This window comes from Capra hircus, chromosome 26, assembly GCF_001704415.2.
Source record: "Capra hircus breed San Clemente chromosome 26, ASM170441v1, whole genome shotgun sequence".
In the NCBI taxonomy this organism is placed as follows: Eukaryota; Metazoa; Chordata; class Mammalia; order Artiodactyla; family Bovidae; genus Capra; species Capra hircus.
The window spans coordinates 15620596-15640965 of record NC_030833.1 but is presented as its reverse complement, the minus strand read 5'-3'; the positions used below and the strand labels follow the sequence as shown (position 1 = coordinate 15640965).

Sequence of the window (20370 nt, the reverse complement as noted above, 5' to 3'; positions counted from 1 at the left end):
AGGCTAGAGATCTCTTAAAAAGTTAGAAATACCAAGGGAACATTTCATGTAAAGATAGGCACAATAAAGGACAGAAATGGTATGGACCTAAAAGAAGTAGAAGGTATTAAGAAGAGGTGGCAAGAATACATAGAAGAACTGTACAAGAAAGATCTTCATGAACCAGATAAGCAGGATGGTGTGATCACTCACCTAGAGCCAGACATCCTGGAATGTGAAGTCAAGTGGACCTTAGGAAGTGTCACTTTAAACAAAGCTAGTCAAGGTGATGGGATTCCAGTTGAGCTATTTCAAATCCTAAAAGATGATGCTGTAAAAGTGCTGCACTCAATGTGCCAGCAAATTTGGAAAACTCAGCAGTGGCCACAAGAATGAAAAAGGTCAGGTTTTTTTACTACACAGTTGCAATCATCTCACATGCTAGCAAAGTAACGCTCAAAATTCTCCAAGCCAGGCTTCAACAGTACGTGAACTGTGAACTTCCAGATGTTCAAGCTGGATTTAGAAAAGGTAGAGGAACCAGAGATCAAATTACCAACATCCGCTGGATCATCAAAAAAGCAAGAGAGTTCCAGAAAAACATCTACTTCTGTTTTATTGATTATGCCAAAGCCTTTGATTGTGTAGATCACAGCCAACTGTGGAAAATGATCTTCAAGACATGAGAATACTAGACAACCTGACCTGCCTCCTGAGAAATCTGTATGCAGGTCAAGAAGCAACAGTTAGAACTGGACATGGAACAACGGACTGGTTCCAAATTGGGAAAGGAGTACATCAAGGCTGTATATTGTCACCCTGCTTATTTAACTTATATGCAGAGTACATCATGTGAAATGCCAGGCTGGATGAAGCACAAGCTGGAATCAAGACTGCTGGGAGAAATATCAGTTACCTCAGATATGCAGATGATACCATGCTTTATGGCAGAAAGCGAAGAGGAACTAAAGGGCCTCTTGATGAAAGTGAAAGAGGAGAGTGAAAAAAGTTGGCTTAAAACTCAACATACAAAAAGCTAAGATCGTGGCATCTGGTCCCATCACTTCATGTCAAGTAGATGGGGAAACAATGGAAACAGTGAGGGACTTTATTTTCTTGGGCTCCAAAATCACTGCAGATGGTGACTGCAGCCATGAAATTAAAAGATGCTTGCTCCTTGGAAGAAAAGCTATGATCAACCTAGACAGCATGTTAAAAAGCAGAGACACTACTTTGCCGACAAAGGTCCGTCTAGTCAAAGCTATGGTTTTTCCAGCAGTCATGTGTGGATGTGAGAGTTGGACTATAAAGAAAGCTGAGCATTGAAGAATTGATGGTTTTGAACTGTGGTATTGGAGAAGACTCTTGAGAGTCCCTTGGACTGCAAGGAGAGTCAACCAATCTATCCTAAAGGAAATCAGTCCTGAATATTCATTGGAAGGACTAATGTTGAAGCTGAAACTCCAATACTTTGGCCACCTTGTGTGAAGAACTGACTCATTGGAAAAGACCCTGATGCTGGGAAAGATTGAAGGCAGGAAGAGAAGGAGATGGCAGAGGGTGAGATGGTTCGATGGCATCACTGACTCGATGGACATGAGTTTGAGCAAGCTCCGGGAGTTGGTGATAGACAGGGAAGTCTGGCGTGCTGCAGTCCATGGGGTCGCAAAGAGTCAGACACGACTGAGCGACTGAACTGAACTGAACTGAACTGAAACCAGGGCATTGGATTCAGCCATTGCTTGTATAAATTTAGGAAAGGCTTTACTATTTCTGTACATATTAACACATGTTCCTGTCAATTAGTGGACAAAACAATATTCTTCATTACTTTTTTTTTTCTTCTTTTTTATTTTAATTTTTATTTATTTATTTTTTTTAGTTTTTTATTTTTTTAATTTTAAAATCTTTAATTCTTACATGCGTTCCCAAACATGAACCCCCCTCCCACCTCCCTCCCCATAACATCTCTCTGGGTCATCCACATGCACCAGCCCCAAGCATGCTGTATCCTGCATCAGACATAGACTGGCGATTCAATTCTTACATGATAGTATACATGTTAGAATGCCATTCTCCCAAATCATCCCACCCTCTCCCTCTCCGAGTCCAAAAGTCCGTTATACACATCTGTGTCTTTTTTCCTGTCTTGCATACAGGGTCGTCATTGCCATCTTTCTAAATTCCATATATATGTGTTAGTATACTGTATTGGTGTTTTTCTTTCTGGCTTACTTCACTCTGTATAATCGGCTCCAGTTTCATCCATCTCATCAGAACTGATTCAAATGAATTCTTTGTAACGGCTGAGTAATACTCCATTGTGTATATGTACCACAGCTTTCTTATCCATTCATCTGCTGATGGACATCTAGGTTGTTTCCATGTCCTGGCTATTACAAACAGTGCTGTGATGAACATTGGGGTACATGTGTCTCTTTCAATTCTGGTTTCCTCGGTGTGTATGCCCAGTAGTGGGATTGCTGGGTCATAAGGTAGTTCTATTTGCAATTTTTTAAGGAATCTCCACACTGTTCTCCATAGTGGCTGTACTAGTTTGCATTCCCACCAACAGTCTAGGAGGGTTCCCTTTTCTTCATTACTTTTGATAGCTAAAGATCCACTTTCATGTAGATATTTGACTGATAATACTAATGATCTTTTTCTTATATTTAAGACATTTATTCACTAAATTTCTACAAGTTGTCTTTCTCCTATGTGCATTTCACAGCTCTATCCCTAGGGTACTTTCTTACCTCTTAAAAGCAATGTAAGAGAATGAAAAGACAGACAACAGTCTGGGAGACAATATTTACTAAATCTGTATCTGAAAAAGGACTGGTATCCAAAATGTAAAAAAAATCTCTTAAAATTCAACAATAAGAAAACAAACAAGAAAGTTAAAAATAGGTCTGAATGGATACCTCACTAAAGAAATGTGTGCATATGACAAAGAAGTATAGGAAAAGATGTCAACATCATATGTTATTGCTGCTGCTTCTGTTTAGCCGCCAAGTTGTCTCCAAGTCTTGTGACCCTGTGGACAAACTGTAGTACATCAATACAATAGAATATTATTTAGCAATAAAAGAAATGGTTCATCAAGCCAAAAAGAGATATGGTGGAACTTAAAGGAATATTGCTAAGTGAAACAAGACAATCTGAAAAGGCTGCATACTGTATGAGTCCAACTATATGACATTCTGGAAAATGCAAAGCTATAGAGATATTTGAAAAAAAGATCAGTGGTTACCAGAGGCTCAGGGTAAGGGGAAGGATAAACTGGTAAAGCCCAGGAAATTCTTAGGGCAATGAAACTATTTTGTGTGATGCTTTCACAGTGAGTATATGACAGTATGCATTTATCAAAACCCATAGAACTTTGTGTACAGCCCAAAGTGTGATCCCTAATGTAAACTATAGACTTTAGTTAATAATCATGTATCATTATTGGTTCAACATTTCTGTAAACCTAAAACTACTCTAATTTAAAAAAATAATAATAATATGCTGACTTTTGTTATATACACACACATACAACCAGTAGTAACACTGAAAGTTCCTTATACTTTTAGAACACACTTGTGTTTGGACATAGAAACAAAGGTGTGGAGTCATAGCCACACTGATTGTGGTGTTTTGTCACACAGCAATTTGATTGTCCAAAGTCAGAGTCAGTTAATTTTGTTAGGTCTTTGTTCTTCTTCATGTATACAGTTCATATGTCCAAGGTTAGAAATATTTTTAAATGTAAAAAAGAATGTATTTATGCATATAACTGAATCACTCTGCTGTATAGCAGTGATTATTACAGTGTTGTAAGTCAACTATGTTTCAATCGAAAAAAAGCAAAACAAGATATAAATAAAGGGTAGACCACTTGACAACTTCCAGTAAACAGCTGAATATAAAACAATACTAAGGCCACCACTGTTGCCATTCCCAAAATGTCTAACCAAACATTTACCTGCCTTTTTCCTCTTCTTCCAGGCCTTGCAATTGCCAGTGCCCTAATAGATATTTCACAGCAGAAGCCTTCAGATAGTAAAGACAAAACTTCAGGAGTCCGAAATCGAAAACACCACCTCTCAACGCGTCAAGGAACTTGTGTCTGAGAAACAGAAACTGCTCCTGTACATTCTGTCATGTTTGACTCTGTAAATGGCTTCCATTAAAGGCTGGTCCAAGGCCTCAGTTTTCACGGAGACAAATCTCTGTATGGTCCCAGGGCCCAAACACAGTCCCCTCTGAAAGGGGAATGACCTGAGTGGCCAAAGAATGTTCATGAGTTTTATAAAATTAATAGTATTGATGGTCACAGGTGATAAAGTTAGTTTTTACAGCTATCTTAGGCTTATCATAGATAACATTAAAGTACTCTGGAAAAAAAAGATGTATATTGTTTCTTAATGCAGATGAAAAATATGTAATTCATATAAACCAAACTGTTTATATCCCAGGACTTTAAAGAAAGACATTTTATAATGCCTGAGTGATGAGAATTGTACAGTTTTTGCCTCCTAAGCAAACTTATGTCACTTGTATATGAACAGGAAATGAACAGACTGCAATGGCTTTAAATACTATTTTATCTCCTTGTAAATGTAAAAGCAAGATTTTGATTTAGTAGGATGTAGGTAAATGTATTTAAATATTTCACAGGACCATATCATGTCCAAACTCAGTTTTCAAATGTGATTCTTTTTCACCTAACTGGAATGTAGACCAAAAGGAATCCATTTGGCTAGATGGTATTGTGCAAATTCACAGGAGGTTTATTAGAATTCTGAGTGACGAGGACATTGCTGTCGTCCATGCCAACTGCCTAACTCATTATCAGAGCTGATAGAGCATGGAAAAGCCTGTCCAGCAATCAATTTTTCCCCACCTTCCCAAACCAGCCTCCAATGCCACAAACCTGAAGAGAGCTGAAATAGTTATTTTACAAGCTTCTGCTCTAATATGGAAATTTTTTTAATAGCCTCGGAATCGTTGGATCAGACCTCAATGATCCATCTGCATTTTTATAAGAACAGATCACGTTCGTTTGGCCCTCCTCTCCTAGCTGCTAGATTTTATCTACCTTTTACAAACGCTGTGAAAAGCATTTTAGAGTCAAAACCCCCTCCAAGTCATAATATGACCCAGGTTTCTTTCCTGCCAACTGTTTTCACTTAGAATACAAGTAGAGAAGAGCATTTGCTGGCAAGCATCTACAGTGTTCCTATTTCTAACACGAGCACATTGGTGTCATGAAAGTCTCCAATTTGAGAAATAAAATAAGCTTGTCACTGCCCGCATTCAGCATGTTCTTAATGATTCAAACGTCTGAATTATGGCAGAAAGGGAAGATGGTTTAAGACAGCTTTCACATTGGAACGTAGAATCACGTGTGTCCTAATTTTTGACAGCCGTCCGCTAGAACTCAGTAGATGAACAGAGCTTGTTTGGAACTGCAGTTTCTTAACTTCAAGGTGACTACCGAATATAAGAAGAAAGCAGTGACAAGAGACACATCCAAAGCTGCTCTGTGCAATATAGTTTTGTTCAGTATGAAAGTCACTTAAATATAATTGATGTTTAGTACTCTCTATGTACTTATCACATTCTTTGGATTTCTGGAAGATAATGACACTTTACTGTTTACAGCTAATGCATAGTTACTTGCATGCCATGGTTGTACAGTAGCAGAATATGACCCTATTGTGATATTAAATGTTTATTTCACAATGCCACTTCTACATAGCCAGCTTAATTTGATGAGGATCGAATGTGATGTATAGCAGGAATGATCATAAATATGTAGTTGCTAGGTTGCATCGAACCATGACTATGTCATTGTTTTGATGATTAAGCATTTATGAATTATAGTATATATTCCTTATGTTGGCATGATAATTTTGCTATTTTCCATGCGTTAAAAGTTAGACTGATTCTTAGATCAATTTAATCTATAGCCTATGGGGTTTTGGTAGGGATAGGAAGTGGAGCTGTTTGTTTTTAACCTCCCTATGAAATTTTCTTTCAAAAAAAAAGAAATCAAGTGAAGTTTGTAAATGTCTCCTGAAAACAATCAAGCAATTTTATTAGCTTTTTGGGGGAGCCCTTTAAATGTTGATTTTTTTTCTCATGGAAAAATAGATTGACAGAACTGATGAATACAAAAGTAGAATCATGTAAAAATAAAATGATTGCCCAGTTTGCTTAATACCCTGTAACAGTTACAATGGAAGCATGTATAACCAAAAGACAGAAATATACAGAGTTGAATGTAAAATCTATTTCAGCTGTATTTTTAGAGAGGCTAAACATGGAATTAGTGTGAAAGAATTGTCAAGCCTCATTCATCTCAAATCTCAGAGTTCTTAAAATTTGTAAATTTGAGTTTTAGACAATTATGGGACATAATGCAATGTTAAGTTAAAGTCATATACTCTATGTTTCTGGGCCAAATATGGCTAACTCTGTGACTGAATTATGCAATATCTTCTCAACTTTCCGAAGCTTTTTTACTGGCAAGAATACTTCACCCTATGTGAAGTAGATTGAAAAGACCTTGGGGATAATGGCTTTGAATCTATATCATTTTCTTTTTTCCCCACATCCCAAACACTTTTAATCTGGAAGCTTCCTTTGAAAAAAAAGAAAGAAAGAAACCACAAGTATACGCAGATACTGTTCAAGAAGTTAGGCATTAAATGACTGATTCTCTTGAAAATTTACCTTAATGGAACTCTGTGCATTTCAGTTTAGAATGACTTTGAAAAATTCTTTAACTTTTAGGATTTCTTATTCCACCCAAGATGAAAAGCTTTGGTTAAAAAAAATTTTTTAATCATTTTAATAGCGGACAACTAGAGATTTCTTGTTAAAGAGGATGCACATGCTCACAGATCAATTTAATACATTTGAAGAGGACTGAGATTTTCATAATTGCTTTAAAATGAAAATGTATTTAGTGAGACACATAGAAGGAAAATGTATGCCATATACTGTGGTGTTATGTTCAGAGGGAAAACTACAAATAGAATATATTTCAACCTGTAATCGCTCCTTACTGTGCTTCCCAGTATCTCATTTTCTTTGGGTTACAGTAAGACAGCAGGGACTACATGGCTTTGTGCTGCTTCAGGGTCACTTAGAGTGCAGACCGGTGGTTGGGCCCGACCGAGAACAGATGTTGCAGCCAGCTTTGAGCTGTGTGATGCTGGCGAGTTTCACCCTTTCGAAGCCTCAGACTTACCATCTGTGTGGGGAAGCTACTGTACTCACCTTGCAGAGTGGACCTAGAAGACGGTGGACATAATAGACACAAAGCTTCCACGATGGGCCCGCAGTGCTGTATAGGTAGCTGGTTTTTAACAACCGTGGGGCCACCAAGCCACTCTTTTTCAACCAGTTGTTTTACAAATTCATCTATTATTTTTTCATTCATATTTTCACCACCTGTAAAAGCCATGTAGGTTTTTGCAAATGAAGATTTCATAAAAACCTCGAGTCAGTTCCTATATTTCTAGACTATAGAGATTTCTAAAAAAAAATCTACTTGGGTCAATATCGGCTTTGACTCTTTCAAAATATATAGTTTTAGTAAAGCATTTTTTAAATGATTGCTTGGTGACATTTAGACAGGAACATCGATTGTCACTTTCATGTTCAAATTTGGCAAGAAGGGATTGATCCTTACATTTGGTTGTCATACATGATACGTCTTTGTGGCATTGAACATAAAACTATGATTTGAAAAGTGTTTTGTATAAAATGTTTTAAAAAATTAAAACTGATCAAATGAACGAATTCTACCCGCTTTAAAAAAAAAAAATCAACTTTCCAAAGCCTCTTTGCTAAAATAGGTGGGAGTTTACTTAGATGAGTTTGGAACTTGATCATGTGAACTACCTGGGTCAGTGCACTTTCCTGCCTTTGCCTGTAGAGATTAAGATACAGAAGGACTGGATTGGACCCTGGAGACTCATATGCTTAATAAGCAAGCACCTCGGTGATTCTTAGGATTAGGCAAATTAAGGATACATTGCACTAGGCCAAAGAGCTGCCTTTATTTACAGTTAGAAGAATTTCTTTAAATAATGAAGTCATCATTCTGAGTCAAATGCTTTAAATAATTTTTCAAGGAATACAAGCCATCTGGTTGGTGTTACAGCAGTGTTTTCATTATAGTGTACATTGAACATTTTAGTTGTATCAAATTTTTTAAATTGAGAATTAGAACCATCTCAGTATATATGTATACAGGTACGCATGCCAATGTTAAAACAGATTGTGTAAAGGTTCAAACCTGCTTTAAAAAGCCAGCATTTTATGATATAGTATGCTATTCATCAGGAGTTTCATTGCTGAAATAAAAACATTGGATCTTCCAACCCCCATTGCCAATGCAGTTTTGTTATATATATTTTTTACCTACCCAAGATCATCTAGGAAAAAGCATTCAACCAAAGGATAAGTTTATCTGCCATCTATGACTTGGTTATAAAATTTGGTTGTTGACTTCCACATTCAAAATAGATTTCTCTCTCCTTCACCTGATTTTTGTTGGCCTTTTCTACATGTTCTCTTTGGGTTCGTTTTTTTTAAAAGATTTTTTGGATGTGGATCATTTTAAAGTCTTTATTGAATTTGTTACAGTGCCTCTGTTTTACATTTTAATTTTTTGGCCATGGGGCATATGGGATCTCAGCACCCTGACCAGGGATCAAGCCAGAACACCCTGCATTTGAAGGCGAAGTCTTAACCCCTGGACCAGCAGGGAAATTTCCCTACATGTTCTCCTTGAATTGCAAGCTGAACACTTCGATTGTTCCTGAGAATGGACGCCTAAGTGGCCAAGATTCCAGCCAAAACTGAGGATCTCTGTCCAAACCATGTGTTCTGTGTTTACATAAGTTGTTCTTGTTCTTGAGTCACTTATTCATGCCCGACTCTTTTGCGACCTCATAGACTGTAACTTGCCAGGCTCCTCTGTCCATGGGATTTTCCAGGCGAGAATACTGGAGCACCCAGGTGGCCATTTCCTTCTCCAGGGGATCTTCCCTGACTCAGGCATGAAACCTGTGTCTCCTGCATTGGCAGGTGAGTTCTTTATCACCGAGCCACCAAGGAGGCAGTGAAAGTCCTCTTTCTGACTCTGGTGCCGTCAGGGCATAGCTGAGGAGTTTTCTAAGAAAAGTCTGCTTGTTCTTTGGCAAGTTTTGGGTTTCGTCCCCACTTTGCCCTCTGTGTCCTGGCCCACGTCTGTGTCACTGCTCTTGTGGGCCTCAGTCTGGCATTATTAAGAAGGGAGTAGCCAAGACAGGTGCAAATGCCTCTCTTCTCTCCAACCCCACAGGAGCACCAAGCATCTCTGACCCTTCTTGCGCTCAGGGGCTCAGGCAAGCCCTCTGTCTCCTGACCTAAGGCCGAACTCTGAGGGTGGCCCTGCTAGTGCTCTGGGGAATAACATGGCAGACCCTTTCTCCTGGGCAGCCCAACTCCACACATCCCAGACATCAGGTCAGGGAAGGGGACCTCTCTGCCCTAAGAAACATGCCCAGCCTGCTAGCATGTCCCAGAAAAGGTGTGAGTGTAGGGGGCGGACCTCAGAAGAAGATGTGTCTGAAGCGCGTAGCACTCAGAGTTGAACCCTGGAGCCTCTTACAACAAAAAGCAGCAACTTCTCTGAACATCTGCACCTGGAGCATCCTCTTCTTCAGTTTCTTGATGGTGGATCAGTGCTTAGCAGAGGATTTGAGGATTTCAATTCATCAGTTATTTTTCTCTGCCCTGAAGAGATTTCCTCTGAGAATCACCTGTAAGTGGCTGGAGTGAGGGGCTGGCATTCTTTCAGCTCACACTCACAGTGCTTTCTGATGAACATGCAACCCCATCTCCAAATTCTAATGGATTCTTCTTGTTTAGCATCAGGGTGCTTGGCACAGCTACAACCACCAAAAAGTATTGCTGACCTTTACTTTCTGCAGGTGCTCAAGTGAAAACAGCAAGTATTATTATTTTGCTTCCTAAATATGAAAATACCTTGTATTTTGGATGAGCTTCTAGAAACTGCACCCCCCCACCTCCACTCTGACCTGTGTGCCTTCCAGGGATCCCACCTTTTGATGAAGAAATAATTGTGCCCTGTTTGACTGGTTATGCAGCAGCCCTGAGTGAACAAGAAACAGAACCCCTTAAAGACCCCTCCAGATATGCTGTATTCTACTCATCCATCCAAAGGTTTGACCAGTTTTATTTTTGGCAGAAGTGAAATTTTCACTGAGGCAAGACAGCAGTTTAAGCACCGTCCTCTTTAAACCAGCTCTGAGCATGGCCAGATAGGAGACCTCACTCTAGAAAATCCACCCTGGGAGATGGCATTACTGAGCAAATTCTTAAAACAATTCTTTGTGCCTCTGTAGCCCCTGTTGCTGAAAGATACCTTAAATTTTGTGCTTTTCAGTGATGTATAGGTTGTGTTAGAACAGGTCTTGTGTGGGATACATTTGAGTTTTAGTGTGAGCTCAAATGCCAGTTCTTTTAATGGCTTGGACCAATTGTCTAAACTATTCCTAAGTAACCTGGGATAAAAAGTGCTCATCTGTCTTACCTAGGTGTTGTGATGGGTTTATGTTGTTCAAATAGGAAGTAGATCAGAGTTTGATGTTTTATCCTTTTACTATGAGAAGATTCAAAGTTAAATTCAGAGAATCATGTGCAACAATTCTCTTGATTATTTTGGGTAACACTAAAGGGCATATTTGTGCCAGAGTTCCCAAATAACCAAATTACAATAGAAACCAATGGTATATATTACCTGGTAATTCAGAGTTATGCTTCTCAGGATTTTTAAAGTACTTATTACATTTTGCAAATATTTTCTCAACTTTAGAGGGTAATTTTACAGCAAATACCAACAGATTGTTTTTCCTTCCCATCATCACACATCTTTCTGACCCTTCATCAACTAGTCAGTTTGTTTCCCCCTGTAGCAGACTAGCACTCTCATATCTCTATCAATGCTTAAAAAAATAAATAACATAAAATAGGTCTTGAACATCTTGGTTCCCTTGTGACAATGCGCATTGGCAGTGGTAATCTTTTCCTTTAGATCAGCTTGTTTGAAATACGATGGTACTTAAAAGGAAGGCCGGCTGGAAGGACACCAATAAAAATACCAGCTCAGCTTAAAACAATTTGATTTCAACCTAAAATGAATTACCTTGCAGCACAAATAGATAATGGCAAATGGGATATCCTACTTATCAGGACTATTCCCTGCGGAGAGTTAGAACTTCAGGTTCATTTGAAGCTCCTTGCCCTGTGAGGATAAAGAATACGGTCTTCTGAACATTTCTGTGCAGATGAACTAGGTGGAAGGGGAAACAAACTCTGAGTACACAACATCCACCCCTTGCTGATTTCTGAAGTGACAACTCCAATTTGACCTTCAACATTGCAAAAATGCAATGTGTTGACTGTTAAAAGAAACAACCCTTCTGTAAGGGAAAAATACCAAATAGCATCATTTCGTTTCTCAAGAGGCTGTGTCTCTCATAAGCTTTACAAACTAGACGTTTATAAAGATATATAAGGATGCTTTGTTTGTGTTTTTGTACATAATAGGCACTGTTTTAGTGACAAGATTTTCCTTTCCTAAACCATAGAAGATAGTTAGGGGATAGACTTTTCATTAATAATTCTTACTTTGATAGCATATATGAACCACGTGGCCTTTTGCACACTAGTGAATTGAGATTTATTTTGTCCTAAAGGAGAATGGCCAAATAAAGAATATACCTTATTGGGAATCCATGAGAAAAAATAACAGTTTTTCTACCGTTTCAATATATCATAAGAGTCCTGTATCTTCTCATAATACATTGATTCAGTTAACAACAGTCTCCTTTCTCTGTCCCTCTCAACCTCCCCTCTCTCCCATGCAAATTACTTTGTGTAGATAGTGTAGTCTTGGTAATGTAGTCTTCACGGGTTTATTTACAGTATTTTCAAAGATTATGACAATGTCAGATTTATTATCTTGGTGGAATAGAAGATAAAAATAATAATCAGAAATCTTTGCAAAGTTTGAAATCTACTGTGACTGTTGGTAAAAAGTTTGATTCCACATGCCAAACAAGTCACTTCATGTTACTAAAATTAAATGCAAACTCCCAGAATTGGGTCTTAACCACATTAATATCAATTTTGAAATGGCAGCATTGTTTGGGTCATTTGTGCTTTATATTACATGAACCAGTTTAAGCTATACATGAACCAAAAACACCCAAAGAAGCAGAGGTGGTTGAATCAATTCTGTCATTTTTTTCAAAGGCTGTTGACCCATGAGCTAGTGGCTAAAATGGAGAAAACTAGAATAAAACCAAGATACTATCCTCAGCTAAATAACAAGTCTTACCATGCCTCCTTCCTTCCTGGGTACTTAGGAGAAATAGAGTTTTCAGAAACTCAGATCCAGTCCCATATGACTGTTGTTATCAGAAAGCTGTCCAGATGGCAGTGTGTGTGTGAACCTTTAGTGATATTCTTTACGTTGTCATAGCACCTATGATAATTTTATTTCCTAATGCTACCCTGTATGAGAGGGTAGCATTCAGTGTTTTCTAGATTGAGAAGGCAGAAGAGTACATCAGGTCTCACTGGACCCCCAGAAGCTCCTGTATTTATTGTATTGCTAGATAAATAAATGACTCAGGTGCAACATCATGATTTGAATTTCCACTTGTAGCTGGATTTTGTGAAATTTAACATTGCTGCTTTCTATCCTACTGTTAAATGATAAAGTTACTCATCTGTATATAAGCATCTGAAGTGTTGGATAATTACATAAATGAAGTATTTTACAGAAAGCATTAAAATTTGTACCAGAAAGAACAGCTTATATTATTTCTCAACCAATATTGGCACATGTAAACCACTTTGAAAGCTCTCAACAAGATAATAAGCTCAGACATTTCCCCCTCTTTCCTTCTGAGTCCTTATCTAGATATTTTTCTTTTAGATAAACAATCAGCGGTGTGTTTACTGAAGCTCACATTGATATTCCCCAATAGTGTTTGCAACTTGAGTTTTATTCCAGCAGCTACACGAAATGAGTCCACAGTGCAGAGCAGGAGGCCCCTCTGGAACCTGAGATTATTTGTTCTCTCACTGTTCTAAAGGTAATTAAGGAGCATTGCATGTTTCTCAATTAATGATTTCTCATTCAACAGGGGATCTTTGATGCTAATTTGTTTTAATCAGGGCAGAGGCTGCTCAAAAACTCTAAACAATTCAGTGAAGAGGAACTAGGAATTTTTAATCAAGTGGAAGAGATTTAAATGCTATGAGGGACGCATTTATCATGCACTTTCAATTCCCGTTCATTTAACTCTGCTCTTTTGAGTTTCAGACACCAATGTGAGAATTATTAAATAGAGTATATTGTGTTACATAATATGGTTTTCCTTATGCATTTGTGTGTGTGTGTGTGTGTGTGTGTGTTTCATAGACCTCTTCTCCCATTTAAGTCCTATTTATTTACAAACTTAATTTCTCTGTCTGTATAGTTGTGTTTATACATATATCTCACACCCTTATTTATTATATACACTTATAGAACATGCTTATGTAAGAGTCATTTACATATAGGTAGCAAAAGAATCAAAGAAGTTGAGTCATAAGGGACCATTAGGTTTAAAACATTGTTTTCACTCCTTGGACAACTGGCCTGAATGACTTCACAGCTTGAGCTGCTGAATCACATTGCATTATGTACATGGAAACACTCATAATCTATAGAGAAGTTGCACCTTGAAGAGGCATTACACTATGATTAGATCATAGTTTGTGTAAAAAATGACTTCAGCAGGAGACTACTGGCTTATGAATATAAATATTCCAAATAACAGCATTAAAATACTGTTTTTTCTAATAAAAAGGTTCTGATCATCTCATTTTGATATCTTCAAGTCAAGGCTACTTTGCAGGAATGTCAATCATGTGAAATGAGGTGGGTTTCTTTTTTCCTTCCTCTAACCAACTGAATATAGACAAATGTAAAGAAATGTTTGAGAGGCCTAACTAGTTAAATACTTACTAGTTCTCTGTATTGAAATAAGTGAAAGAAACAAAAAAAATTTTTTAACCAATGGTTCTCAAACTTTTAGAGTACATCAAGATCACCTGGAGGGCTTATTAAGATGATTTCTGGTGCCCAATACTAGAGTTTCTGATTCAAAAGTTCTGGGATGCAGCCCAAGAATTTTATTTCTAATAAGTTCTCGGGTGATGCTGAGGCAGGAGCTGGTGACCCCACTTTCAGAACTCCTGTTGTAAACAAATCAATCAGAAGGAGAAGGCCATGCTTTGAATGCACCACTGAACAAAGACTCCAGGTCCTTCACGTATTCCAGTGTGTTTCTCAGAGATTCGCTGTCAGGAAGTAGCTGGACCTTGTATCTCTGGGGTGAACTCTGGGGAATTTCTGGATCAGTTGGGTAGGGGCTAAGTGGTGAACTTGAGCAGAGAGATGACATTAGTGCCTATATTTTAATTCATGGAAGCTCCCTTGAGGGCTTTACTGGAATCGCAAACATTTGAAAACAAACTTAGGAATAAAAATAAGAATCTAGTACACCTGTACTAGTGGGCCTTGCCAGAAGCCAGACTGGCTTGTAAAAAGCTAGACCAGGATGATGTTTTCCAGCCCTGCTGATAAGAATGATCTGGGGCTCTGTCAGATATCTGTGCTTATAATAAGGGCTCCAGTTAGCTCAACAGACAAGTTTGGAGAACTCAATGTAAAGAACGTTTTTTTTCTTTTTCATAGTGGTGCTGAATTTGCTGGTATAGAGCTTCAGAGAGAAGCCCATTCATAACTCCTCTGTCTGGGCCAAGTGCCCGTCCACTGCACAGACTGACCTCATTTGCTCAGCTTTCCCTGACATGTGGCATACTTTTGTGGGTCATGAATTGGCCTGGTCTATCTCTCAGTTGTATAATTAGGCCACATTGTGTAATAAGTTCAATTGTGATTTGCTCTGTTTCCATCAATTCTTCTGACTCTTGTATCATAAAGCAGTTTGGGTGCTGGGAAGACTAGGTTCTCCTGTAGAGGCATGAATGGCCATTTCATTGTTTACATTTGCCCTTAAAATCGGTCAATAGGTATGGAATAAGCTTCCTGAAGATGATTCTGTTTTGACAGATATCTCCTAAAAGTTCAAATAGTGAATAGTACCTACTATGTGCCAGGAAGTATGCATGTTATTTAATCCTTTTACAACCAATAAGAAAGGATAATTAGAATCCCCTATTTTACAGATAGGAAAATTAACCTTCCCAAGTTCCAAGTGGCAGATATGGGAAAGGATCAGAGTGTGCCCCAAAACCTGCTGGTGATTAATTAACATACAGCTTTCAGACAACAGCAAGAAAAATGATGTCAAAAACTCCAGCCATCATACCCTTACTATAACATCTAATGATCAAAACAGTTTTAATCAAAGGGATATTTTGCCCTTTCTAATGAGCAATCTAAGCTTTCCGAGCCATCACAAAAATGAGCTGTAAGTCTCCCCAGCTCTAGGCAGTCGCAGGCTTTCAAATGCCCATGACTCATCGTGCCCGTGAACTGACTTAGTTAATCACACAATCATCGTGTATGTTCCTGGGCTGGCTTCAGACCTAATCATGTCATATCGTTGGGTCACAAAAAGTGCCAGTGATCTAATTGAATGTGACTTTGTAATTACAAGTTACATCTTGATGTGATCATATTGTCAGCATTCCACTTGGTTGGGATTTACAAATCTCTGTGGTTGGGCGGTTCATCAAAGTCCAGAGCAAAAGGTCATCAGAAAGGTGGTCAGAGCCCTCGCAGAGACTCACGTGTCCATCGTTACTACTCCATTTGGGTAGCATTTATCACGCTGCCCTCTTTTACTCTCTCCACACCCTGTACTGAACAAAGCTCTCTTTGCTGGCTTCTGTCTTGCACTGTTGCTTACCCAACTCTTCCCAGGGGGTTCGGAGCTCTCAGAGAATAAAACACAGGTTATAATGGGTGCCCTGTATTTGTATCAGTTCAAATCGCATTACAAGTTGCAATAAGAGGCATTCCAGTTCTTTCCTAGAACTCTTGTATTATTCTCATAAGTACTAGCTGCTCAGAAGACTTCTTTACACAGGTCTGGGCTTCCTTGGTGGCTCAGATGGTAAGGAATCTGCCTGCAATCCAGGAGACCCAGGTTTGATCGCTGGGTCGGGAAGATCCCCTGGAGGAGGAAATGGCAACCCACTCCAGTGTTCTTGCCTGGAGAATCCCCATGGACAGAGGAGCCTGAGAGTCCATGGCGTTGCAAAGAGTCAGACACGACTCCTTTCCTTACACAGGTCCTACAATAATAGGAACTGACACACTTACACAGGTCCTACAATAATAGGAATTGACACACAACGCTTTTCAGTGAAAGTGTGTTTGTGGAACTAGTCTGGCTACTTCACTTTTCAATCTTAGTTTTCTCATCTATCTCATAAAGGCCCATGTCAGGACATGCTGGCTGGTTCTCTGCCTTCTTACCAGGTGACAATGCTATTGCGCCGGCCTGGTTTACTGTGGCTTAGATTTTTACAGCATTAGCTCCAAGAAGGCTGCGTTAGAACCCATCAGGTTAGTGAATGTGTGTGTGCATGCTCAGTCCCTCAGTTGTGGGCACTCTTTGTGACCCCCATGGACGGTAGCCGACAAGGCTCTTCTGTCTATGGAATTCTCCAGGCAAGAATACTGGAGTGGGTTGCCACTTCCTTCTCCAGGGGATCTTCCTGATTGAACTCGAGACTCTTGAGGCTCTTACATTGGCAGGCAGATTCTTTACCACTGAGCCACCTGGGAAGCCCTTCCCAAGAAATACATGTCCTTAAAACAGCGCAGAAATCTTCACGGGGTGGCATTTTCGAGGTCACAGTTTTCATTCTGATTTTGTCCCACTTTGGTTATATTTCAGATTGGCATGATATCACATTGAAAGAAATGGGTATCATAGCCTTCTCACACATTTTCTTTATTTTTTTTTACAAGAGAGCCTTTGAGGTATACATACTTCAAATATCTTTTATTCACCACCACCAGAATACTCAATTCTTGTATCATTTCTCAGTGAAGCTTAATTTCTACCTAAAGGACAACATATTGTGCCTTCATTGTTTCAGCTGCATGTCAAACCTTCATCACCTCTAAAGAGACATTCTTTCTACTCAGAGGATAAAATGAGATGCGGAGAATTAATCAATCATTTGGACATTAAAAGATTCTATATGAAGAACTGCTAGTTAACAAAAACAGAAATGTTAATGTCCCTTAGTCTCCAAAAGAGATGGTTGAAAATATTTTTGTGGCAGCCAGCTTTCAGAAGAGACATCCCAATTATATTAAGATTATATTGTGGAGAAATAGTCATTTTTCCATTCAGGGCCAGAATAAACAGCAAGTGTCCAACAAACATGGCTCTAACATTTTAGAAACATGCCAATGCTAGGTAACTAGCTGGTGTGTTTATATGTAACATGCAGATGTCTGACCTAGATACATCTCTAAAAATTAATTTAACAGTGCTGCACTGGGCTCGGCTAATACTCTAACAAGTTTTTTTTTTCCCCCTTTAATGATGAGCATAAACCCTGAGGGCATTGTGTTTGATAGAAGTGACAGCTCTGCAAGATGCAGGCTCCTCTATGAGTAAGTGTGCTGACTCAGAAAACAGAAGGAGAGCGCTGGATGGGAGGGGAGTTGTCGGGCAAATTAGTAACCTTCTCATTTAGAAGTTATGTAGCTCATCAGTGCTATAGGCATGCTATAGCCATATCCCAGAGGCAATGGTGACGTCCTTAAGATTTACTTCTTAAAAGAAAAATCAGTATAGAACCTAGAATCGGCGCTATGAAACATCCCGGGATTGTTTGATTTATTTTTGAATTCCAGAGCCTCTGAATAAAGGAAGTCATTTTTTTCCTTCTTTCTTTAACTCCCTTCTCTCCCTACCCCCAGCCTCAAGAAGGTCCATCATGTTACAGAAGCCACACAGGATATTGAAGTCTTTGTCATTTAAATGTGCTTAGAAATAAAATCGCAGATGTTTGTATATTTCTATGATATTGCATAATTAAGTCTGATCTCAATGAGGGAATTCGAACAAACAATTCTACCAGAAAAATAGGTGTTTATGTCTATTTGCCTGGGATTTTCTTTAAAGTAGCTCAAGTTACACTGAGGATTAATTAATCTTGTGGCTGATTGCTGTGATGCATGGAGCTGAGGGAGCATTTGGTGGATTTGGGAAGTGTTTGCATGAGATGTGGTGCCCAGACTGAAATAAACATACTGAAAGGGACATGCAAGAAATATCTTACATGGAGGGGGTTTAGATATTTTAGATAAAAGGGGAAGTGACTTAAAGGGCAGCTCAATGCCAACATTAGATTCCTAATTATTACAGGTAGGATCTACCCAATTGTAACTTACAGAAGTAACTAAAGAATTCTTGAGACCCTATTATAAACTCTGGAGTGAGAACCAAAGGCACACTTACCATATAGTAAGTGCATAAAGCCTCATAGTAATGATTGGAGGTTCACACAGGAATTTAATCCCACTCCTCACTGTGAAGAACAGGTGGGTTTTTAGTCTTCAGTTCTTTCGTCTCCTGGTGGTTGTGTCTGGACTCCAATTCTCCATGCCTTTCCTTCTTCCTTAGATTTCTTCTGAGGTCAGGTATATGCAGCTACAAACAATAGCAACCTGAGCAAACAGGGATTAAACCATTTATATTTTACTTAACAAAAAAGTCTGGCAGTAAGAGTCCAGAGATTTTGATGGCTCAGAGATGTTCCCCTCGTTTTCCTCCTCAGTGGACTGACTTTTCTCCTCGAGTGTGTTTCTCATGGTCACAAGATAGCTGCCGTTATTCAAGGCCTCAAGTCTTCCTGTGACATTACACAAAGGGCGATCTTGTTTTCTCCTTAGAATTCTCTGGTCTTTCATCAGGGAGAACATCTCTCTTGGAAGTCCATCCTGACCTTCGACTCATCTTCTTTTAGCTTTCATTAGCTAAGACTGAGTCACATGCTCATCCTGGACCAGTCCCCAGCAAGGGGTAATGTGATTTCTGTGACTGGCTCGGACCCTCTCTACTCAAGGTGTGGCCCAAGGAGAAGCACAATTACTTCACCAGGGAGCCTGTTAGAATTGCAGAATGCTCAAACTACTGCACAATTGCACTCATCTCACATGCTAGTAAAGTAATGCTCAAAAATCTCCAAGCCAGGCTTCAGCAATACGTGAACCATGAATTCCCTGATGTTCAAGCTCGTTTTAGAAAAGGCAGAGGAACCAGAGATCAAATTGCTAACATCCACTGGATCATGGAAAAAGCAAGAGAGTTCCAGAAAAACATCTATTTCTGCTTTATTGACTATGCCAAAGCCTTTGACTGTGTGGATCACATTAAACTGTGGAAAATTCTGAAAGAGATGGAGATACCAGACCACCTGACCTGCCTCTTGAGAAATCTGTATGCAGGTCAGGAAGCAACAGTTAGAACTGGACATGGAACAACAGACTGGTTTCAAATAGGAAAAGGAATACATCAAGGCTGTATATTGTCACCCTGCTTATTTAACTTATATGCAGAGTACACCATGAGAAACGCTGGACTGGAAGAAGCACAAGCTGCTGGGAGAAATATCAATAACCTGAGATATGCAGATGACACCACCCTTATGGCAGAAAGTGAAGAGGAACTAAAAAGCCTCTTGATGAAAGTGAAAGTGGAGAGTTAAAAATTTGGCTTAAAGCTCAACATTCAGAAAACGAAGATCATGGCATCTGGTCCCATCACTTCATGGGAAATAGAGGGGAAACAGTGGAAACAGTGTCAGACTATTTTGGGGGGCTCCAAAATCACTGCAGATGGTGATTGCAGTCATGAAATTAAAAGACGCTTACTCCTTGGAAGGAAAGTTATGACCAACCTAGATAGCATATTCAAAAGCAGAGACATTACTTTGCCGACTAAGGTCCATCTAATCAAGGCTATGGTTTTTCCAGTGGTCATGTATGGATGTGAGAGTTGGACTGTGAAGAAGGCTGAGCACCAAAGAATTGATGTGTTTGAACTGTGGTATTGGAGAAGACTCTTGAGAGTCCCTTGGACTGCAAGGAGATCCAACCAGTCCTTTCTGAAGGAGATCAGCCCTGGGATTTCTTTGGAAGGAATGATGCTAAAGCTGAAACTCCAATACTTTGGCCACCTCATGCAAACAATTGACTCATTGGAAAAGACTCTGATGCTGGGAGGGATTGGGGGAAAGAGAAGAAGGGGACGACAGAGGATGAGATGGCTG

The 20370-nt window shown here is 39.2% G+C and overlaps 1 protein-coding gene across 1 annotated transcript in view; it reads left to right on the top strand.

Annotated features, from left to right (window-relative positions):
- The window catches only part of ATRNL1 (attractin like 1), an 808908-nt gene extending 800548 nt beyond the window's left edge, over positions 1-8360 (top strand). Inside the window, exon 29 of the mRNA XM_018041487.1 lies at positions 3970-8360. Coding sequence (XP_017896976.1) covers positions 3970-4094 — 125 coding nt within the window. The 3' untranslated portion in view covers positions 4095-8360. The remainder of the gene's footprint in view (positions 1-3969) is intronic.